Raw genomic sequence first — 21,194 nt, forward strand, 5'->3', positions numbered from 1 at the left:
TCTGTTTTTATCCTCAGGGTCTTGTATAGTCCCTAAGACTTATGAGCTGTACAATAACTTTGATTGTAGAATGTAAAAACATATTAAAATAAGAATAAGAAAAAAAAGACTTTTTATTTCCCCAGTTTACAACATATGCCTTTTTCATTGTTCTCCTTAGATGTGAAGGGAACTGTAAATGTACAAACACAAATGGTCAAAGATCACAGTAGTTTAGCTGAGAAAAAAGTTTTAATCTAACTATCCAACATGCACAGTGTTTTAGTAGAGAGTTTCTATTCTATATCTTTCAGAAATTTATGAGCACTTATAGGTATACAGTATGGAGAAAATGCCAGCAGAACCAGGAAGCAGGATTGGCTACATAATTTGTGGGGTGGGGCCCGGTGCAAAATGAAAATGCAGGACCCCTTGTTCAAAAACTATGATGAATTTCAAGATTGTGACAATAGACTATTTAACTAAGTGCAGGGCCATTCTGAGCTCAGGTATCAGTCTGATTGCCAGATTGCCAGTCCATGCAGTCAGCTGTGCCAGGAACTTATCACCCTCTTCTCTACCAGCTCTGCAGTGTGTTCTGGGACACAGCTCTAGTGTATCTCACTGCCAGATTTATCTCTCACTCCCAGATTAATAAATTCTAGGTCTATGGAGCTCTTACTATGTCTTTCCCTACCCAGCTGTCCCAGATTCAGCCTCTACTATCCACTAGAAAATCCCCTGGCCCCCACATTCACCTCTGTGACCTAAGCTGCCCATTATCTTCCATGCCTAAAATGCTCCCTCATTTATCAACCATTTATTGGGCACCAACCATGGTCTAAAAACTCTGCCTAAGATTCTATACACACAAAAAGTCTAACTCTCTGGTATGCTTCATTTTATACAGTGATTTCTGACTTTTCCTGTCAAAACCTGTAGTTGCTAATATCTAATAAAAGAAAAAGTGTAAAATAACACTGAATGCATGCATGTGTTAATGGTGATATGAACCAACAAAAGGCCAAATCATAAGGAATGAAATCCCCAGCACAGGCCATTGGAGGAGCTATTTCATGCTACATAGAAACCCCCTGAAATAAATCCAATTAGGCCGCTTCTTAGATCACCTAGTACTCATGATCTTCCTCTTCCATAACCTTAAATAAAATGCCTTTGAGAAAATAGCATTAAAAAGTACTATTACAGAGGTAAATGGTGGAATAAGGGGGAAGAAAAAGAAAATAATTAGAAAAGAAGATATATTCGTCAAGGGAGGGAAATTGGTGTTGGGTAAGGGGAAAAGAAAATTAAAATAGAAGGTGGGAAGAGAAAATGAAGCTTCTGGCCTGGAAAAGAAAAATCATTCTCAGTGTTTCTATTACACAAATGCATTGTTGGCGTCCTGCATTAAAATATAAATTCAGTGCAGAGGCAATAACCCTGGCAGTAACATATATAGGCAGAGAGCCAAGAGCCTCGGCTGTTGGCAGCCACTTGGCCTCGTGGGCCCCTGCGACAGAGTCCAGGTTATATCTGTCAGACACTAAGCCACTGAACACTGTTATTTCTTAGTTAAGGACTCTGAAGTTGGCTTTGAAATTTTCTTCATTGAGGAGCACTGTGCCATTAGCAAATAGTGACTGCATAGCAGAAAGGAACAGGATTTATTATGTCTGACGAGGAATGATAGCAGATGTAGGATTACTCAAATACTGATGGTGAGAGATGAAGGCTTTCTCTAACAAATTGCATTGTTTCTTAAGACCATTTATGTTTTCAATGACTATTTATTGAATCCTTTGTGAGTGCAGAGAATATAGCCGTGAACAAGAGAAATGCTTTTCTGGGGCAGTCAGAGAATAAATACCTAAACACATAAATGAATAAGATAATTTCACATGGAGATAAAAATGTGATGATGAAAATAACCAAGAAATGTAGAGGAATAACTGGCGAGAAAACATGACATTACCTTAGTGGAGTGGTCAGCAAAGGCTGCTATCTATGACAAGGTGGCACTTTGACGAGGTGGCTCTTTGCCAAGACTTGAATTATAAAAGACATGAAAAGCGGTAGACATTGTGCATTAAAGGTAGCAGGAACAGCATGTGCAAAGGTCCTGAGGTAAGCTAGAGGTTGGTTATTCCAGTAACCGAAAGGAGATCAGCAAGGTTAGAATGCAGAGAGAAAGGAGAAAATATACAAAATGAGATTGCAAAGGTGAAAAGAAGTCATCATATAGGGTCTCGCAGGCCATAGTAAGGAGTTCTACATTTATTTGAAAACCAACAGGAAATCCCTGAGGAGATTAAGAAAGAGATAATATAATCTTATTTCAGACTTTCAAGTAAAAACCTCACTGGCTGCTATGTGTAGAATAGATTTCAGGAGCAGGAATGGGAATAGGAAGGCCTGTTATGAGGCTAATGTAGTGGTTGATGTAAGACATGATGGAGGCTATAGATTAGGATGAAGGGAAGTGGTAAGGAGAGAAGGGGTGCATCAAGGAAGAAGGATAGCAGCTGTCCATAGCATCAGGGGTAAGCAATGCCTGTGTCTATCTATACCCCTGAGAGATCACACCTCATGAGAGGAGAGATGGTACCTATAGCTTCCCAATCAGTAAACACCTCACTTGTATGAAGGCTACCATTTCAACAGCCTCAGCTATTCAGAGAATAACACTGAAAAAATTATTTTTGAGCTAAGTCTATATAGTTAAGTTGCCATGGGTTACTCATAGTGGAGACTGTCATTTCAGGCCTATTTGTTTTATTTCACGAACAAGATTTTTGTTTCTTTTAAAGTGTAGGTGCTCAGTTTTCCAACCTATGGCAGATCAGATTCAGCACCTCAAAAGTGAGCAGGTAGTATTTCTAAAGCCTGGCAAAATGAGACTAATAAGAGGAAATAATTGCTACCTGGGCATTAAAAAAAAAAAAAAGAGGAGACTTACACACACACACACACACACACACACACACACACACACTCAAGCAAGCAAATATTTTAAGTAAGCATTCAAAAATAATTTAATCTGGAGTAATTCAGTAATATGGTCTCACAGACTGCACTAACCTTTAACAGCACAGAGAGACCATAGTATTCATCCCTGAGTGCTCATGTCAGGGTAACTTTCTATCTCAAAATATCTCTAAACCACAGATACCTTTCCTGTGTGCTCCCTTTACGTCCCTTGCTTCCCTTGCGCAGGGTGCTTCCTGCATTGTTACTTTCTCTATTTGTATCTGCCTCACCCACCAGATAGCGAAATCTTTGAGGGCAGCTCTTTAATGCTCTTTTAATCTCAGTGTCTCCAGGGCTTAGCCCAGGGATCTGCACAGAGCAGACATTCAACACAAATGAGAAAAGCGTCCCAGAGCAGCAGCTGCTAATTTAGCTTGGGAAACAGCAGCCTGTAATCCAGCAGCTGTTGTATCAGTAGCCAAAGAATTCCTAAGCTTTAAAGAGATTTGTATAGGTACAGTATAAGCCTTTTTTTTTTTTTTTTTTTTTTTTTTTTAACAGATAGATAGAAAGTTTCAAACCATTGCCCCTTGGCAGAGCAACTAAGGTGGGCTCAGGCAACAGGGCTGATATAATTATAGTTTTGGTTATGCCTGATGTATTTTATTCTTATGTGCATATTTTGTGCTCTATACACATTTAAAGATTTAATTAAATGTTTTATTATAGGGAACCACAGTGCCAAAAATCAGTGTCACTCCTTTTTTTTTTACAGAAACAGCTATTGCCTCATTTCATTTTGAGATTTTCATACATATCAAGCTTACATTTACTTAATAATATTGATGTGGGCATCAACAAAAATGTCCTGGTTCTTGTTATTGGGAGGCTGTCGTTGCAATGCAAGCTCTAGGAAGGCAAAGAAGACGTGTTTCCCGGATGGGACACCGTCTCTGATAGAGAAGGAACAGCAAAACTGGGAAACCTGGGGCCGTGCCTTCAGGACACAGAACACAAAACCAAGCAAAGCAACATCAATACCAAAAAGAATATTATTAAAAAATAAAATAAAGAAAAGCACTACTTGTAATAGTCAAAATTTGTACCTAATGACAGTCTGAAGCCCCAGCAAACATTCTATAAGGTTTTATACTTTATTTTCTTCTTCCTCAGAATACCCTTTGCTAAACTGCAGAGGTAGCCAAAGGGCTTCATTAAATAAAATCAGAAAAGACAAAATAATCTCCTCCCTAGAATCAGTTGGAATGCAAAATATTTTGAGTAGTCATTCGAGAAAAAAGTTTTCTCCTTAGAATCCAAATTTATGAGTATTTTGTTTTTCAATGAAATGAAGGTAATTTCCTAAATAAATCACTTCCAAATTTTTTAAAGCAACAGAATCCCCTTTACCCTGAAAGAAAAGAAAAGAAAAGAAAAAGAGAGAGGGGGGAGAAAGAAAGAAAGAAAGAAAGAAAGAAAGAAAGAAAGAAAGAAAGAAAGAAAGAAAGAAAGAAAGAAAGAAAGAAAGAAAGAAAGAAAGAAAGAAAGAAAGAAAGAAAAGGAGACAGGAGGAGAGGAGAGTGTGTAAGGGGTGGAAGCAACGTGGCAGGGTCCATGGTGGGGTGCAGGAGCCTGGGTGTTTGTGCTGGGGACGCTGGGTAGGTAAAGAGGACCATTGAAGGGCTACTAGACAGCCTAGCTTAGAGCAGCCCAGTAACCTCAGGGTCTACCTGGCTTGTAAATTACCGTACCAGACAACATGTCAATTCTTTTTGATGAGAGCTTAGAGCTGCAAACGGAGGCCTGGCCTGCTCATTGCCAGAAAAGATCGTGAGCTGAGGAAGACAGTGAGTGGGAACTTAGCAGGGATGGAGAGTTAGACCAAGCTATAGGCATTCCTCTTTCCAGAGATCTCCCATGGGACATAAAAGGGAACCTAGAAGCCCAAATCACAAAGCACATATATGTTCCTAATCATTTTACCCAGGGCTCCCTCTTCCTTTCCTGGGAGCAGCTATATTTATGGCTATTTGACAGGATTAGACCATTTGTCCGGGTGTCATTCTGTACTGTTCACACTTACTCCCCTGCCCCATCTCCTCTGCCTTTCACTTTCCAGTTAAAGAAACTGAGAAAGAATATTCTACAGGGGGAACCTCAAAACTTTTGGGGAAAAGAGAATCGGAGCTCTTTTGTGAGAGAAAAAGAAGAAAGAGAAAGTGTTTTGTATCATTATTGTAAGACTACGAGTTAATGTATCCTAATTTTGGCATAATTACTCCAAAGATCTTTGCCTCAAAACAAGAAAGAAAGAAAGAAAGAAAGAAAGAAAGAAAGAAAGAAAGAAAGAAAGAAAGAAAGAAAGAAAGAAAGAAAGAAAGAAGGAAGGAAGGAAGGAAGGAAGGAAGGAAGGAAGGAAGGAAGGAAGGAAGGAAGGAAGGAAGGAAAGAAAGGAAGGAAGGAGGGAGGGAGGGAGGGAGGAAGGAAGGAAGGAAGGAAGGAAGGAAGGAAGGAAGGAAGGAAGGAAGGAAGGAAAGAAAGAAAGAAAGAAAGAAAGAAAGAAAGAAAGAAAGAAAGAAAGAAAGAAAGAAAGAAAGAAAGAAAGAAAGAAAGAAAGAAAGAAAAGAGTGAAGACTTCTTCCTTCAATCCTGGAGTGAGGAGCAGAAAATTAAGACCACTGTTGATTAATCAGATTTTTTTTTTCACTTTTCAAAATTATAATTAAGGTTGCAAAAACCTCAGAGTCTTTAATTAAGATTTTTTTCACTGTTTAAATTTGATTTTTGAAACATTTTAAATTATTTAATGAAAATTACAACCTATAATTAAATTTCTCTAATGTTATCATTGCATTGATACCAGATGAATAGGATTATAGCAAACAAAGAATTAGGTCTTAAATTAAAAATTATTCTTAAAAAGAACTTTGTTCAACTGCCTAAATATGACAAATAAAATAGAACTGAAAAGCAATGCTACTACATTTTTAAATTGGTAGAATCTTAATTTTAACCAAAATCATGTTTGCAGGTAAGCTTCCATCTGGATAAAATGCTTAGATTTAAGAAATATATTTTTAAAAAAGAATCATTTTTGTTGACACAAAGTCAAACACTTGGAAATTTAAAAGCATATAGACTAATGCATAATACCCTGTCTTGATAGGAAAATACTGAAAAGCAAATTAAAGAAACTTCTCAAAAGAGCAGGAAGAATCCGTATTTGTAGGAGTAGCCATCACGGTGAAGGCAGATACCAGGTGAAATTTGAGTTTTGATTTGAACAGGAGACCCAGCATTCCAAACAGTTATGTGACCTTGGGCAAGTTATTTAACCCCTATACGCAATAGGTTTTTCAACCGATATAATAGGCATAACGGCAGCACCATTTTGAGATCATTCTGGTGATTCAGTCTGAAAAAAATGGAAGTGTCCTCAGTATCCCTCAAGAATTTATGTTTATTTGGAAACTCATAATATGACTTTTATGGGCTGAACTGTGTCTCCTCCAAATTCATATGTTAAAGTCCTAACCTGAATACCTGAGATCATGACCTTATTTGGAAATGGTGTTGTAACACCTTGATTTCAGACTGGTAGTCCCCAGAACTGGTCAACAAAATTTTCTGTTGTGTAAGCCAAGCAATCTGTGGTATTTTGTTACAGCAACCCAGCAAATAATACGATGACCTTATTTGGAAATAGGTTTTTGCAAATGTAATGAAGATGAGATCATACTGTATTGGGGTGGGCCCTAAATCTAATGACTGGCATCTATATAAGAAGACCACAGGAAGGCACAGAGACACAGAGATCCACACAGGAAAGAAAGTCATGTGACAATAGAGGTAGAGATTGGAGTGATGCAACTACAAGCCAAGGAATACCAAGGACTGTTGGCAACCACCGGAAACTAGAAAAAGGAAGGAAGGAAGATTCTCCCTCAGAGCCTCCAAAAGTAAACAATCCTGCTGACTCCTGGATTTTAAACATCTCATCTCTACACTTTGAGAGAATGAGTCTCCATTGTTTTTAACCACACAGTTTGTGGTAATTTGGTACTGCAGCCCTAGGCAACTCATACAGAAGGTGTTACATAAAGTACATTGTTCACTTATAAAGGGCTATGTGAAGATTTATGATTAGAAATTATGCCTTCACTTCTAGTCCAGAGTTTAAAATTATCAAACCCAGAATGAGCTTGTATAATTGTTACTAGGAAATTTATATACTGGTGTGATATTTTCATTTGGTCATATCCTAAACTATAGCATGTACCACTATAGGGATAGGAAGAAGGAGAACAGTATTCAAAGGTGAAATAGTAAGACCAGGATATTATCAACAAAATCCATAGTAGTAAGTAATATAGAAGTCGATTAAAGCAAAGATTCCATCCTGATCATTAAGCTTATAGAATGTTCTATATGTGAAAACAATACATGAGGAAAAGATATTACATTGGATGGGAGAAAATAGCAGCTTCTACAAAGAATTTATTTTGTAGCATAACTCTTTTTTGTGGTTGGCATAAGTCTTAAATGTTTTCAACTTCAACCTCAGTTTCTATAAGAAAAAAAGTATTTATTCTCCAGAAAAATTGAATTGGACAGCTATAATGGTCTTTTAATCATCAGCTTCAGGAGACTCTCTCTGCCTGTCAGTAAACAATGGAACAATTGATGTTACTCTTTTAAAACTTTACAACCCTTTAGATCTACTTCATTTCAGAGTTCCAAGTTAAGCTGTTTAGGTTTGAGAAGATTTAACTCTATCTGTTGACAGCTACTAATTCAAATATGAAGCCAAATGTTCAATCTAGTTTCCCATTCATCTTCAAACTCCAAACGTACCATGCACTAGAATGATTTCAGTGTGTAGTGATTTTTCTACTAGCAAACTGGCTACCAATTTCATTACCAATTTGATGTGGAATCCCATATAAACAAGATTGTTATTGTTGCTGTTGTGCTGTTTTATTATTTTGTTTTACTTTTTCGATTCTGAAACAGTCCCCTCAAAGGAAATAGTTTGTTGGCCACCAACAAATTATGAATATTTAGGCAAGATTCTTTAACCTCTTTGGTCCTCCATTTCTATATCTGTAACATGAGGATAAAAATCTCACAGGGTTGTGATATCAAATGAATTAATAAGGCCAATGCCTATATCAAAGCAAGAGCTCACCGATGTTAATTCTATCTCTATTTCTTTTAATATTACACATCAAACAATTAAAATAGAAACAGTCAGATGAGAACAGAACCGCACTACTACATCAACCCAGCTACTCACACTCCTGTCCTCAGCATCGTTATATGTTAATTTAAATTATCTACCCATGTTATTTTCAATACGAAACTTCCAATTTTGTACTAAATCCCATCCTTCTCATCGATTCAAGGATATTGTTCCAGCAATTCTGCCATTTTGCAGCTACGTTTTAAATTGTTCCCTTCTTACTATATGCAAATATTTCTTTCATCTTAACCCACAGTAACAAAATCAACCTCTATTGTCCTCACTCCCCCATATTTTTCTGCTCACTTTTAAAAGAAGAAAGCTTCTTGAAATAGTTATCTAATTATTTATGGTAAGCAACTCCAAGTCTTCTCCTATTCTTCCTTAGACCCACTCCACTGTGTAAAACACACACCACATTACAAAAGAATTGATCATTATGTCTACTTGGAGGCATTTTCTTTATTTAAGTTATAGGCAACAAAAAAACTTGGTTAACTCATTTTCAGTCACCATTGCATTTCCTTCTCTTCTCTCAAACTTCATAATGTTGAAATGGCCCCATGGATTAATCCCTGGTGTCTTTTTTGTTTCTCTATTTTCATTCACTTCTATTTATTCTCACTCATCCTTATGATTTTAAACATCCACTTCTATATCAAAGTGACTCCCAAATTTATATCTCCACCCTAAACCTCTCCCCTGAATTTAATTCAAGGTGTTGGTCTGGAAACTGGTTCTTTGATGTCTACACTCAGATGTCTAAGGGTTGCCTCAATTTTAACATGTCTGATACTAAACTTACCATCTTTCCATTCTGCTTCTCCTCAAAACTTTCTAGATTCCTCCTTTTCATCTTAATTTATAGCAAATCTATTCTTCTAGGTATTCAGACCAAAAGTCTAGGAATCTTCTTTGACTCCTCTTTTTCACACAATAACAAATTCAGCAAGAAATATGACCTTCAAAATATACAAAGAATCTTCCATGTCCATTGTTACTACCCTGGCCTGAGCCCCGACCATACTCAGGTCATGTTTGGACCACAACGGCTTCCTATTGCTCTCTTCATTGCTCCATACTCTCCTACAACTTACTCACAATGAATCCACCAGAGTGATTTTTAAAAAATGAAGTCAGATCTTTCTGAATTTCATTGTCTCTCTCCCTTTCCCTCCTTTCCAAATATTCTGTACTCCTAATTCTTCCTTAAATATGCAAGGCAGACTCCCACCTTAATGCCTTTGTGCTATAAATCTTTGCATTACTTTTTTCCCAGATACCCAGCTCATATCCTTTAGGTTTTTATTCAAATGAAACTACCCTGATCATCTTATTTTAAATTATCTTCACATTCCACACCAGCACTCTTGATCCTCTACATATCCTCTGTTTATTTTTCACCTTCTTATACATTTTTAATTTAGTTGTTTATTAGGTTAATCATTTACAAATTGTCTCTACACACTAGAAGGTAAGTTTCAGGAGGGCAGGCAAAGTTTCTTGTCCTCTTTTGTTCATTGATGTATCCCATCTGCCAAGAGCAATAATCAACACTCAATAAAACACTTAGAAATATATAACTATATATAAGAAGAGAGATCATTCTGGAATGTAATCCTTTTTTAAAATCTTAAATACAGTGATAGTGATAGGAGTCATTATTATTCATGTTTACTTAGGGAAAAATCAGCCCCTATGTTAAACAACCAACCAAATAAACCTATCCCAAATTTGTGGAAAAAAGCTCTTAAATGAATTAAATATCACCTCAGGTAAAGACTATTAACTAGAGCATGCAAAAGTAAAATACTTTGGAAAATCAGAAACAAAATGCACAAGGAATAAACAATCGTACCAGAGCCATTTATAAAGATTTTGATCTCTGCACAATAAAAACTGGGGTAAGTAAAAAAGCAGGTTAGTAATGGCTCGCAATTGCAGAAATGAAAACTGATTCTATATTCATCTCAGAAGCATTATGCAAATAATAGTCAAAGTGCTGGAGAAATACAAGACTACACAACTCTAGAGTATCCATGAGCCAATCAATTTGTTTGTGCATTCTCTGGGTCCCTTGTTCCTCCTTCTCATGTTTACTGCCTAATATTTGACCACTTTACTGTTTGTTAGCAATTCTCACAAGAGAGCAACCTAGAAAAATAAAGGCAAACTTAAGCAAGTAAAAGCTACTCTTCTATAGCAGCTGAGAGGAATATATTGGGATGTTAGTATGGACAGTAAGAAAGCATGTGTGATACTATTAAAAATATTCACTAAAATGGGCATCAAGCATGTTTTTGGGAATTGGTTGCTAACATTGGCTTGATTAAATTCAATTAAAATGAGCATTAAGTCAGTCTAAAATGTCAGTCTAAACTGATAGAATATAAACAATTCATGACATCTTTGAATGTGCAAAAGAAAGAAGGAAGTAAGAGGGAGGAAGGGTGGACAGACACAAGACTCTGCTACATAAATCATCACAGAAGGTAATTTAACACAATGGAAATGCATCTAATATAAGCAAGAATTAAAGCCAAATCTACTTCTACCACTTACTAGCAGCAGAAATAGGGTCAGACTACCCAATTTCTCAGAACCTACTTTCTTACTTATAAAACAGAAATAGTAATATACTTTTCTCATAAAGTTGTTGTAAGGATTGAATGGATAAATTATGCAAAACACCTAATATATAAAAGCAGATGCCTGTCCTCCACATAGAAATTCCAGTCTCTATTACATTATCTGCCTATTTGTTCAAGTGTTGACAGTCCTCTCAATCTGAGAATTCACTCATTTTCCTATTTTGCAAGGAGGAAATCCTGAAGAAATATCTAGAGGGTAATTAACATATGCTTAAAGCTATCATGGGAAATATAAAAAGGTAGATTAAAAAGTGCAACTGGGACCTGTTTTAAAATGAGAGGCAGCCTATTGATAAAAATGAGGGTTTTTTTCTTCAAGTACACAGGAAAATATTGTAAAAGAAAGTTCTATTTAAAAATTATAACACAACATATCTTCAAGAAAGGAGAAGATTTTCTTTTTTTATAAGACCAAAATGTAGAAAATTATTTGTTCCTTGTAAACTTGCTTGATTACAAGTTCCATGGGAAGAGGGTTCTTTGTTTCATTCATCAATGATTCCCTTGAATAGTACCTGGTTCATAATTGGCAATTAGGAAATAGTTCTGAATGAATACGGTATGCCCAGATTGTAGTGTACTTGGCACAGAAATGGAGATCCATCTGCCTCTGCAGGTGACCATACACTCTTTAAAAAAAGAAAATTAAATGGTAACAAGACAGAATTTTATTAGCATTTAGATAAAAGGAAAAGCAACTATTCTCACAGTTCCTGAATCATTGTTTATAAACTCCTGGAATCTGGGGGAAGAACTCATAGTCCATAAAAAATATATACTAGTATATACCTAAACAGATATGAAATGACTAATAATTTCTTGAGCCAGGATAATATGATTTTTTGAAATTACTGAAATAGATACTTCATGGTAGAAAAGAAAAAAAACAGTTGAAAATTTGGTAAAAAATTCCTCTCCTCTACTTCAAGGCTAAGCTCTAAACTCTAGCTTTTGTTTATGTTAAAAATATTATTTATATAAAAACCTGCGGTGAGCAAGATGGCTGATGAGAGACACCAGCTGCCATAGCATCTCAGTAAGAAGAAGTTTTAGATGAAAGATTAAAAATGAACAGAGATTGGGTGTGGATCTGAGGGAAAGGTGCCAGAACCTTCAGGAGACTCCATGGGAAGAAGTTTCAGAGCAGAACAGAAAGAAGCAAGGTATCAGTAGAAATCAACTGCTAAGAGGCTTGAAGTCCAGTCAGAAGAGTAGGTTGAGTGGTTTGTTTCTCTCTCCCTCACATCTCTGACAGTTGGCAGGTTCCCAAGCTACTGGAGAGGCCCACATGAGTCCAGAGGATGCTGCCACCAGTGAGCTAGGAGTTTCTTGTGGACAGGGCACCAGGCTCCCAGACCCCCTGGGGTGCCTCCCCATCTCCACAGACCAAACCTGAAATGGCAGGAGCCATATTGCTTCTCTATCTACTGCTCCCTTTTTCCTCCCCAGGGGGCTTCAAATCCTTACGTTTCACCTTCTCGCTCCCACACAGATATTTCCCATCTCTGGCCCAGACTGCAGGAGCCACAGGGGTCCAGTGGAATCCAGGTGATTTTTGTGACTTCAATGTCTGGACATTCTGAGTGGGCAGCCTCCCAGAGTGAGGGACAGACACAACCAGAGTGCTAACTTTCCTGTATTCAGACTGTTCTTCTCCTCTTTCCCTTCCCCACCTGTGGTTGCCAAGAGAGAGAGTTGAACAGTAACAATGAGGCTTCCATGGAGAGGGGGCTCAGACCTGTCCTCTTGGGGTCTTGCAGTGTGGGCTATAGGATGCTCAGACTGTGAGCTCCCTGTCCCCCAGCACTCCCCCCCCATACTGCTTGCCCAGCAATTCCATCACCGCGGGGCGGGGCCTGAGGTGAAGGCACCCCGTGAGCAACTGGGGACCAGCACATTTATCCCTGGCATGATCAGGGATTGAACTTTGGGGACTCAGCTTGTAGGTGAGATCCCATACCCCAGGTCTTGATTGTATTTCTCAGGGGCAAGCAGGAGTGGTTTGTGAATTAGTCTCAGAAGGCAAGAGAGACCTCATGGGCAGATCAGGGAGGAGTAGGTACTATGAGTTCCAGCTGCAACATCCTCGCAGGGTACCCCTTACACCACAGGAAAGTCGCGATCTCAGCTCAGGCCAGGGTACTGGGCAGGGAACCTGGTTTAAGTTTCTGCCCACCAGAAGATGCCAGGGGGGAATCGTGGAGCAGGGAGGGTGGAAAGGAATAAGGTTTGCTACAGACTGCCAGATTATGAATCTCAGATGGCTCTGCCTCCATAAGCAGACTGGTTGGGTGGGGTCACATCAGCCCCTCTCTGGTGGCTTAGCCCAGAAGGTGGGAGCAGACTTTTGACCCCTACTGAAACAAATACCTTGCCAAGCTTTTGTCAAGGCTGAGGGCAAGCTCACCCAACCCAACCCTGCCTAGTCATACTCCCCCACTTGATTTGGCTGTGACAGAGAATAAGGCTTTAGTTGAAGTTCCAAGGCCCCATCCACCAACTAGGGCATTTGAGTGCTTCTCTTGAGGGACTAGAGCTGGTCACAGGACCCAAAAACTTTATTGCACTTGTTCCTTCCAGCAAGAGCCACCTACTGACAGGGAGGTCAATTTACACAACCTTTATAGCATTTACTGACTGAATCATGCAGGGTGTGGTTGATTCTCATCCACAAGCACCTACTGCCTAAGAGATTAAATGGCGTATGTCAATACAACTCACACTGTTAAGAAGACCACAGGGCTAAGGAGAGAGAAAGGATTTCAAAGACCCCCCCCATCCTCCCACATCAAAGAGAGGCCCACTCACGTAGATCACCACTCCTACAGCCTACAAACAACTAGCAACTGAAAAAACCATCACACCAAGGATATCTATCACCAAGGCATCCATCCAGAACCCAGATCTCCATCAAAGAACCTACAAACAAAGCCAAAGGTTCTTGTCCAAGATGTACAACAAACACAAACAAATGAGTGAAGCAAGGGGAAATGCCTTATATAAACAAAGGAAAATCCAAAAATAAGAAGCAACAGCTGCTCTAGATGAGAAGGAATCATCAAAATAATTTTGAAGGTATGAAGAATCAGAGTGAAAGGTCACACACAAAAGGGAAAAACAGCTCTCTAGCAATGGAAACGAACCAAAATCAGAATATTGAAATGGCAGATAAAAAATTCCAAATATGGATTATAAGGAAGCTCAATGAAATACAAAAGAAAATGGAAACTCAAAGAAAACATAAAAAATTCAGAAAATGAATCAAAAATTCACTAAAGAAATCAAATTATTAAAAAAAAAATCAAATAGAACTTCTGCACATGAAAAATCCATTCAAGGAAATAGAAAACACACTTAAAAGTCTTAAGAATCGATTAGACCAAGAAGAAGAAAGAAACTCAGAGCTTGAAGACAAGACCTCTGAATTAAACAAGTCAGTCAAAGATAAAGAAAGGATAAATAAGAGAAACAAACAAAGCATACAAGAAATATGGGATTATGTAAAGAAGCCAAACATAACAATTATAGGAATCCCTGAGAGTGAAGAAGAAAACGTGTTAGAAGACCTATTTGAGGGAATAATTGGGGAAAAGTTCCCTGGTCTTGCTAGAAATTTAGATATCCAGATACAAAAAGTTCAGTGAACACCTACAAGATTCATCATGAAGAGGCAATCACCACGACACATAGTCTTTAGACTAGCCAAAATTAACACAAAGGAGGAACCACTATGAGCCATATGGCAAAAACATCAGCTAACTAACAAAGGAAAACCCATCAGGCTAACTGCAGACTTCTCAACTGAGACCTTACAAGTCAGAAGAGTTTGGGGCCCCATCTTCAGTCCTCTTAAACAGAATAATGGCCAGCCTAGAATTTTGTATCCTGAAAAACCAAGTTTTATATGAGTAAGAAATAAAGACTTTTTCAGACAAGCAAACACTGAGGGAATTTTTCAAGACCAGACCAGCCCTGCAGAAAATGCTCAGATCTGCATTATTTATCAGTCAGCACAATAGAAACCTATCAGTGTAAAACCATCCAAAAGCTAAAATTCAGAATCCATATAAATTAATAGCTCAAGAAGTAAAACAAAGCAATAAGGTTCTATCCAACAGGATGAACAGAAATGCATCCCATTTATCAATTCCTTCAATAAATATGAACAGCTTGAATTCTTGACTCAAGAGACATAGGCTGGCTGAATGGGCAAAAAATACAAGCCAAGTATCTGTGTCTCCAGGAAACACATCTAACCCATAAGGACTCATTCATACTCAAAGGGATGGGGAAAAAAATCCATGCAAATGAAAACCAGGTGTAGCCATTCTCATATCAGATAACATAGACTTCAAATTAACAATAGTAAAGAAAGACAAAGATGGATATTTTATTGTGGTAAAAGGAGTAATTTATCATGAAGATATAACAATCCTGAATATTTATACACCTAACACAGATATACCCAAGTTAATAATGCAAACTGTACTAGATCTAAACAAAATCATAAACAGTGACATCTTAATTGCTGGGAATTCAACACTCCACTGACAGAACTGGACATATTTTCCATGTAGAAAATAAATAAAGACACATTGGACTTAAACAGAACTGTAGATCAAATGGTCCTAACAGACATTTACAAAACATTCTACCCTCAAACTACTGAATATACATTCTTCTCTTTAACACATTGAACACTCTCTAAGATTAAGCACATCTTAGGCTACAAGACATGTTTCAAAAAATTCAAAAACATGAAAATCATACCACATAGCTCCTCAGACCATAATGGAATAAAACTAGAAATCAACTCCACCAGAAAGACTCAATTCTACACAAAGAAATTAAACAACCTACTTCTGAACAATTATTGGGTAAAGGAAATTAAGGTGGAAATCAAAAGATTCCTTGAACTAAATGAAAAAGGGGACAGAAATTATCAAAATCTGTAGGATTCAGCAAAAGCAGTTCTAAGGGGAAAATTTAAAGATAGCCTTAAATGCCTACATCAAAAAGACAGAAAGATAACAAATCAACAATCTAATGCATTATTTCAAGGAACTAGAAAAGGAAGAGCAAACCAAACACAGCAGAGGAAAAGAAATTACTACAGTTAGAGCAGAACTAAAGCAAAAACAAACAAACAAACAAAATACAGATGATTAAGGAAACAAGGATTTTGTTCTCTGACAAGATAAAAAAATCTCACAATATTAACCAGAAATAGAAAAGGAGCCAAAGAAGCTCTGTAAGAAATGAAAAAGGAGATACTACAGCTGATATAACAGAAATATAACAAATAATCTGTGAATACTATAAAAATCTCTATGCACATAAACTTGAAAACATTAAGAAAATGGAAAAACTCCTGGAAACATATAATTTCCCAAGGCTCTATAAAGAAGAACTAGAACTCCTGAACAATCCAATTACAAGCATTGAAATTGAAGTAGCAATAAAATATCTTCCAACCAGAAAGAGTCCCAGACCAGTTTTCACAACTGAATTTTATTAGACCTACAAAGAAGAATTAGTACCCATACAACAAAAATTATTTTCTAACATTGAGAAGGAAAGAATCCTCCCCAACTCTTTCTACAAAGCCAGAATCACCTTGATACCAAAGCCACAAAAGGACACAATGAAAGAAGAAAACTACAGACCAATATGCTTTATAAATATAGACACAAAAATTCTTGACAAAATTCTAGCAAACTCAATTCAGAAGCACATCAAAAAAAAAAAAAAATCAACCACAACCAAGTGGGGTTCATCCCAGTAATGCAAGGATGGTTCGACATTCACAAATCCGTATGTAGGATTCACCACATGAACAGAAGCAAAAACAAAGATCATATGATCATGTCAATAGATGTAGAGAAAGCACTGGACAAAATTCAGCACCATCTTATGATAAAAACTCTTAACAAAATAGGCATAGCTGGGACATACCTCAAAATTATAAAACTCATATACAACAAACCCACAGCCAACATCATACTGAATGAGGAAAAGGTGAAAGCATTCTCAGTCAGAACTGGAACAAGACAAGGGTGCCCACTGTCACCACTTCTATTCAGCATAGTGCTGGAAGCCCTAGCCAGAGCAGTTAGGCAAAAGAAGAAAATTCAGGGTAACCAAATGGGCAAAGAGGAGGTCAAACTATTCCTTTTTGCTGATGATATGTTCTTAAATCTAGAAAAGTACATCGATTCCACCAAGTGACTCCTGGACTGGATAAATAAGTTCAGCAAAGTCTCAGGCTATGAAATCAGTTTATACAAATCAGTAGCATTTTTATATACCAAGGACAGTCAAGCTGAGGATCAAATCAAAGACTCAATACCCTTCACAATAACTACAAAAAAAATAAAATACCTACAAAAATATTTAACCAAGGAGCTGAAAGAGCTCTACAAATAGAACTACAGATCACTGAGGAAAGAAATTACAGGTGATGTGAACAAATTGAAAAACATATCATGCTCATGGATTGGCAAAAATAAACATTCTTAAAATGTCCAAACCATCAAAAGTGATTTTTAAATTCAATGCAATCCTTATTAAAATATCATTTTTGACAGATCTAGAAAAAATTAATTCTACACTCTGTTTGGAACCAGAAAAGAACCCGAACAGCCAAAGCAACCTTAAACAAAAGGAGCAAATCTGGAAGCATCTCTTTATCAGACTTAAGCTATGCTACAAGGCTATAGTAACCAAAGTAACATGGTACTTGCACAAAAATAGAAACATAGATCAATGGAACAGAATAGAGAACCAAGATATAAAATCATCCACTTATTGCCATCTGATCTTTGACAAAGTAGATAGAAATATACACTTGGGATAAGAATCCCTATTCAATAAATGGTGCTGAGAACATTGGATAATCACATGTAGAAGATTGAAACTGGATCCATATCACTCAATTTCTCACCACACACAAAAATTTATTCTATATGGATAGTAGATTTAAATCCAAGACATGAAACCATAAAAATTCTAGAAGAAAATATAAAACCTCTTCTAGATACTGGCCTAGGCAAAAAATTATGAACAAGATCCCAAAGATAATCACAGCAACAACAAAAATCAATGGGGCTTGATTAAGTTAAAAAGCTTCTACACAGCCAAGGAAACAATCAATAGAGCAAACAGACAACCTAAAGAATAGGCGAAAATATTTGCATGCTGTGCATCTCATACAGGGCTAATAACCAAAAACTATAAAGAACTCAAACAATATCAGCAAGAAAAATACAAACAACCCCATTAAAAAGTGAGCAAAAGACATGAACAGATGCTTTTCAAAAGAAGATAGACTAATGGCCAATAAACATATGAAAAAGTGCTCAACATCACTAATCATCAGAGAAATGCAAATCAAAACCACAATGAGATATCTCCTAACTCCAGTGAGAATGGCTTTCATCGAAAAGTCCCAAAAGTATAGAGCATCCAGTCCATGAATGTAGAGAGACAGGGACACTTATACACTGTTGGCAGGACTGTAAATTAGGGTAACTTCTATGGAAAATAGTATGGAGATTCCTCAAAGAATCTCTTAGACCTTGAGTAGACATACCATTTCATCCAGCAATTCCCACTACTAGGTATTTACTCAAAGGAAAAAAAGTCATTTTATCCAAAACATACTTTCAGTAGAATGTTTACTGCGGCACAATTCACAATGGCAAAGATATGGAATCAACCCAAGTACCCACCAATTCATGAGTGAATTAATAAAATGTGGTATATGTATACCATGGAGTACTACTCAGCCTTAAAAAATACATTAATACCATTTGTAACAATCTGGATGAACTGGAGATCATCCTCTTAAGTGAAGTATCACAATAATGGAAAGGCAAACACCACATGTACTCACTATTATATTGGACTAACTTATCAGCACTCATGTGCACAGATGGAAGTAAAACTCAACAGAAATCATGCAGATGGGAGGGAGGAAGAGAGGATGGGTGAAATCATACCTAACAGGTACAATGTACACTATCTGGGTGATAAGCACACTTATAACTTTGTCTCAAGCAGTACAAAATCAATCCATGTAACCAAAACATTTGTACCCCCATAATATTCTGAAATTAAAAAATACTATTTATATTGAAAATTAAGTTTGATTTTTTGTTATTCAGACTTTTGGATAATATACAAACAGCTAATACATGAGCAGAACTTATTTGATAGTAATAGGATACACTAAATTCACAAGCCAAAATAATTAGAATGCTTGATTTATAACATATAAAAGGAAAATAGATTTGGACTGTAAACCATACAGTCTCAAGTGGACATCTATAGATGCTGTCCCCAGTCTAATTATAAAATAGTATAGAGCTTGCCAAGGTAAATAGCACAGCCTATATAATTCTTGGCCAACTCTCTTATAAAGCAGATGGAACCAACAATACAAAGAACAACAAAAAAGAAGTTTCTAATAAATCGTTTTCTCTCTAAAGTTGTATAAGAAGAAAGGTCACTTTCTCATTTACTAGCTTACCTTTTGGTGAGCTTATTTTTTTCTTGATCATACATATTTTTACGTATTATGCTCTACTTATGCATTCTTCCATAGCATCTTTATTTATGAGTTTGTGAATCAACATCTTTGTGATAGGAGCTGAAAGTCACTTAGCTAATTACACAAGCTTGATAAGCTGCATAATAATAACCACTGCAGTATTGTACATTAGTTGAAAGCATGTAAATTACTGCAGTTACTTTCATTTGGGGAAAAACAAGAGACTTTTTAAAAGTTGTTAAAACACCCTTGTTTCCTCCATATCCATCTTCTTAAGTATACTGTGCTTTTAACCCAAATCATGGCATCAATACAAAATTAAGGTTAAATCACCTTCTACTAGTATTGTTTAAGAAATAAGAGCCAAAACAAAGCAAAATTCAATTTAATTCAAATAATTCTGGTCCATGATTAAGATTTTTTTTTGTATGTAGTGTCTTCCATATAATGTAATCCTGGTAAAACAGAACAGTTTAGACAATCCTTGCCCCACAGAATGTTGTAATGAAATCTGACTTGGTCCAGCCAGTAGATTAAAAGTGCATAGAGAGATAGAATGTGCAGCATTAGAATATTAATATGACTTCTGTATGTAGATTGGAAATTCTACAAAGTTATGAATAAGGTCAAAATAACACTTAGATGATTTACTGCCATAGAAAATCATACTCTCCTATGAGTGATTTACTGAATGTTATATAAAAATGAAGTGTGGACAAGCTACATTCAGATGCAAGCTTGCAGCTGTCAGTGTCTACATTTACTCAATCTGGCTAGAGGATGATTTGAAGGTTGATTTAATTGTAGCTTCTGAATCATGCACTTCCCTATGTTTTAAATTGTTTAACATAAATATAAAAATGTTAAAGTAATTTTAAGACTGTAAATATTTAGTATAAAATCTGCAAAATCTCTTCTGGAAGAGTTACCGCAAATGAATAGACTGGAAAAAATTCCTGTTGCCTAATAATGATAATTGCCCAATAGTTATTGCAAATTTACCCTTAGGATGAAAAAATGCATAGGGTTTTCAGAAGGATCTAAGAATAAACAAAAAACTAGGCTTTTGACTGAAGTGATCAATTTTAAGAGAAACACAAATCTATATCTGGAGAAAAGAGTTCAGAGATCAAAGTGACCAGTTAGTAAGACAGCATTATTTGGGTTCCTTACAGGCATCCTAATAGCCTAACTAATTTTTCCTCTATATGCAAATTCAAAGCAGAGATTCAACTCTTGCCAATGCCACTAGCACTACAACACACGGCACCACCAAGGAGTTTTCCTAATGCTATCTACTCAGTCAGCGCTCTCCTAAACCATCTTTCTATTCCTTGACAGACTTCATTAAATTCCAAAATATCACCTAACCGTTCACTTCCCAGCACCAGGAAATCATCCTTAGGGAGAGTATCTTGTTCTTCCTCTGCGAGCTTTTTCCCCCATTTTTTATTTCCACTTTTATACATACCTCCTTTTCTACATATTTTCTTGCCGGGTTTTCTGGCACATTCCTTGGATATTCTTTTTACTGAAAAATGAATAGAAGACTAGAAAATAACATGGCGCTCCATCACAGACCGCCGGAACATGCAACACCACTATCTAACTGAATACACTCCTGCATTTACTGAGTGCGAAAGATCCCCAATTTGTTGAGCCTGCACATGCAATGAGGAAATGTTGATGCATCTTCTTAGAAGTCATTTGGTAGGAAATGGAAATTAGGAACCCATTTCTACCTAAATATACGTGCTGTGGAGGAGAGAGGATGAGAAAGCATAGGAAAAAAATAAAACAG

At 36.8% G+C, this 21,194-nt stretch overlaps 1 protein-coding gene across 4 annotated transcripts in view; it reads right to left on the bottom strand.

Annotated features, from left to right (window-relative positions):
* Positions 1 to 21,194, bottom strand: part of NLGN1 (neuroligin 1) — an 837,921-nt gene that overhangs the window by 639,795 nt on the left and 176,932 nt on the right. For 2 of the 4 annotated variants that reach the window (XM_020286328.2, XM_020286327.2), the window contains exon 3: positions 20,865 to 20,924. The exons of the other annotated variants lie outside the window; for them this stretch is intronic. In XM_020286328.2, coding sequence (XP_020141917.1) covers positions 20,865 to 20,924 — 60 coding nt within the window. The remainder of the gene's footprint in view (positions 1 to 20,864; positions 20,925 to 21,194) is intronic. 4 annotated transcript variants of the gene reach the window in all.

Source organism: Microcebus murinus, chromosome 1 (genome assembly GCF_040939455.1).
Source record: "Microcebus murinus isolate Inina chromosome 1, M.murinus_Inina_mat1.0, whole genome shotgun sequence".
In the NCBI taxonomy this organism is placed as follows: domain Eukaryota; kingdom Metazoa; phylum Chordata; class Mammalia; order Primates; family Cheirogaleidae; genus Microcebus; species Microcebus murinus.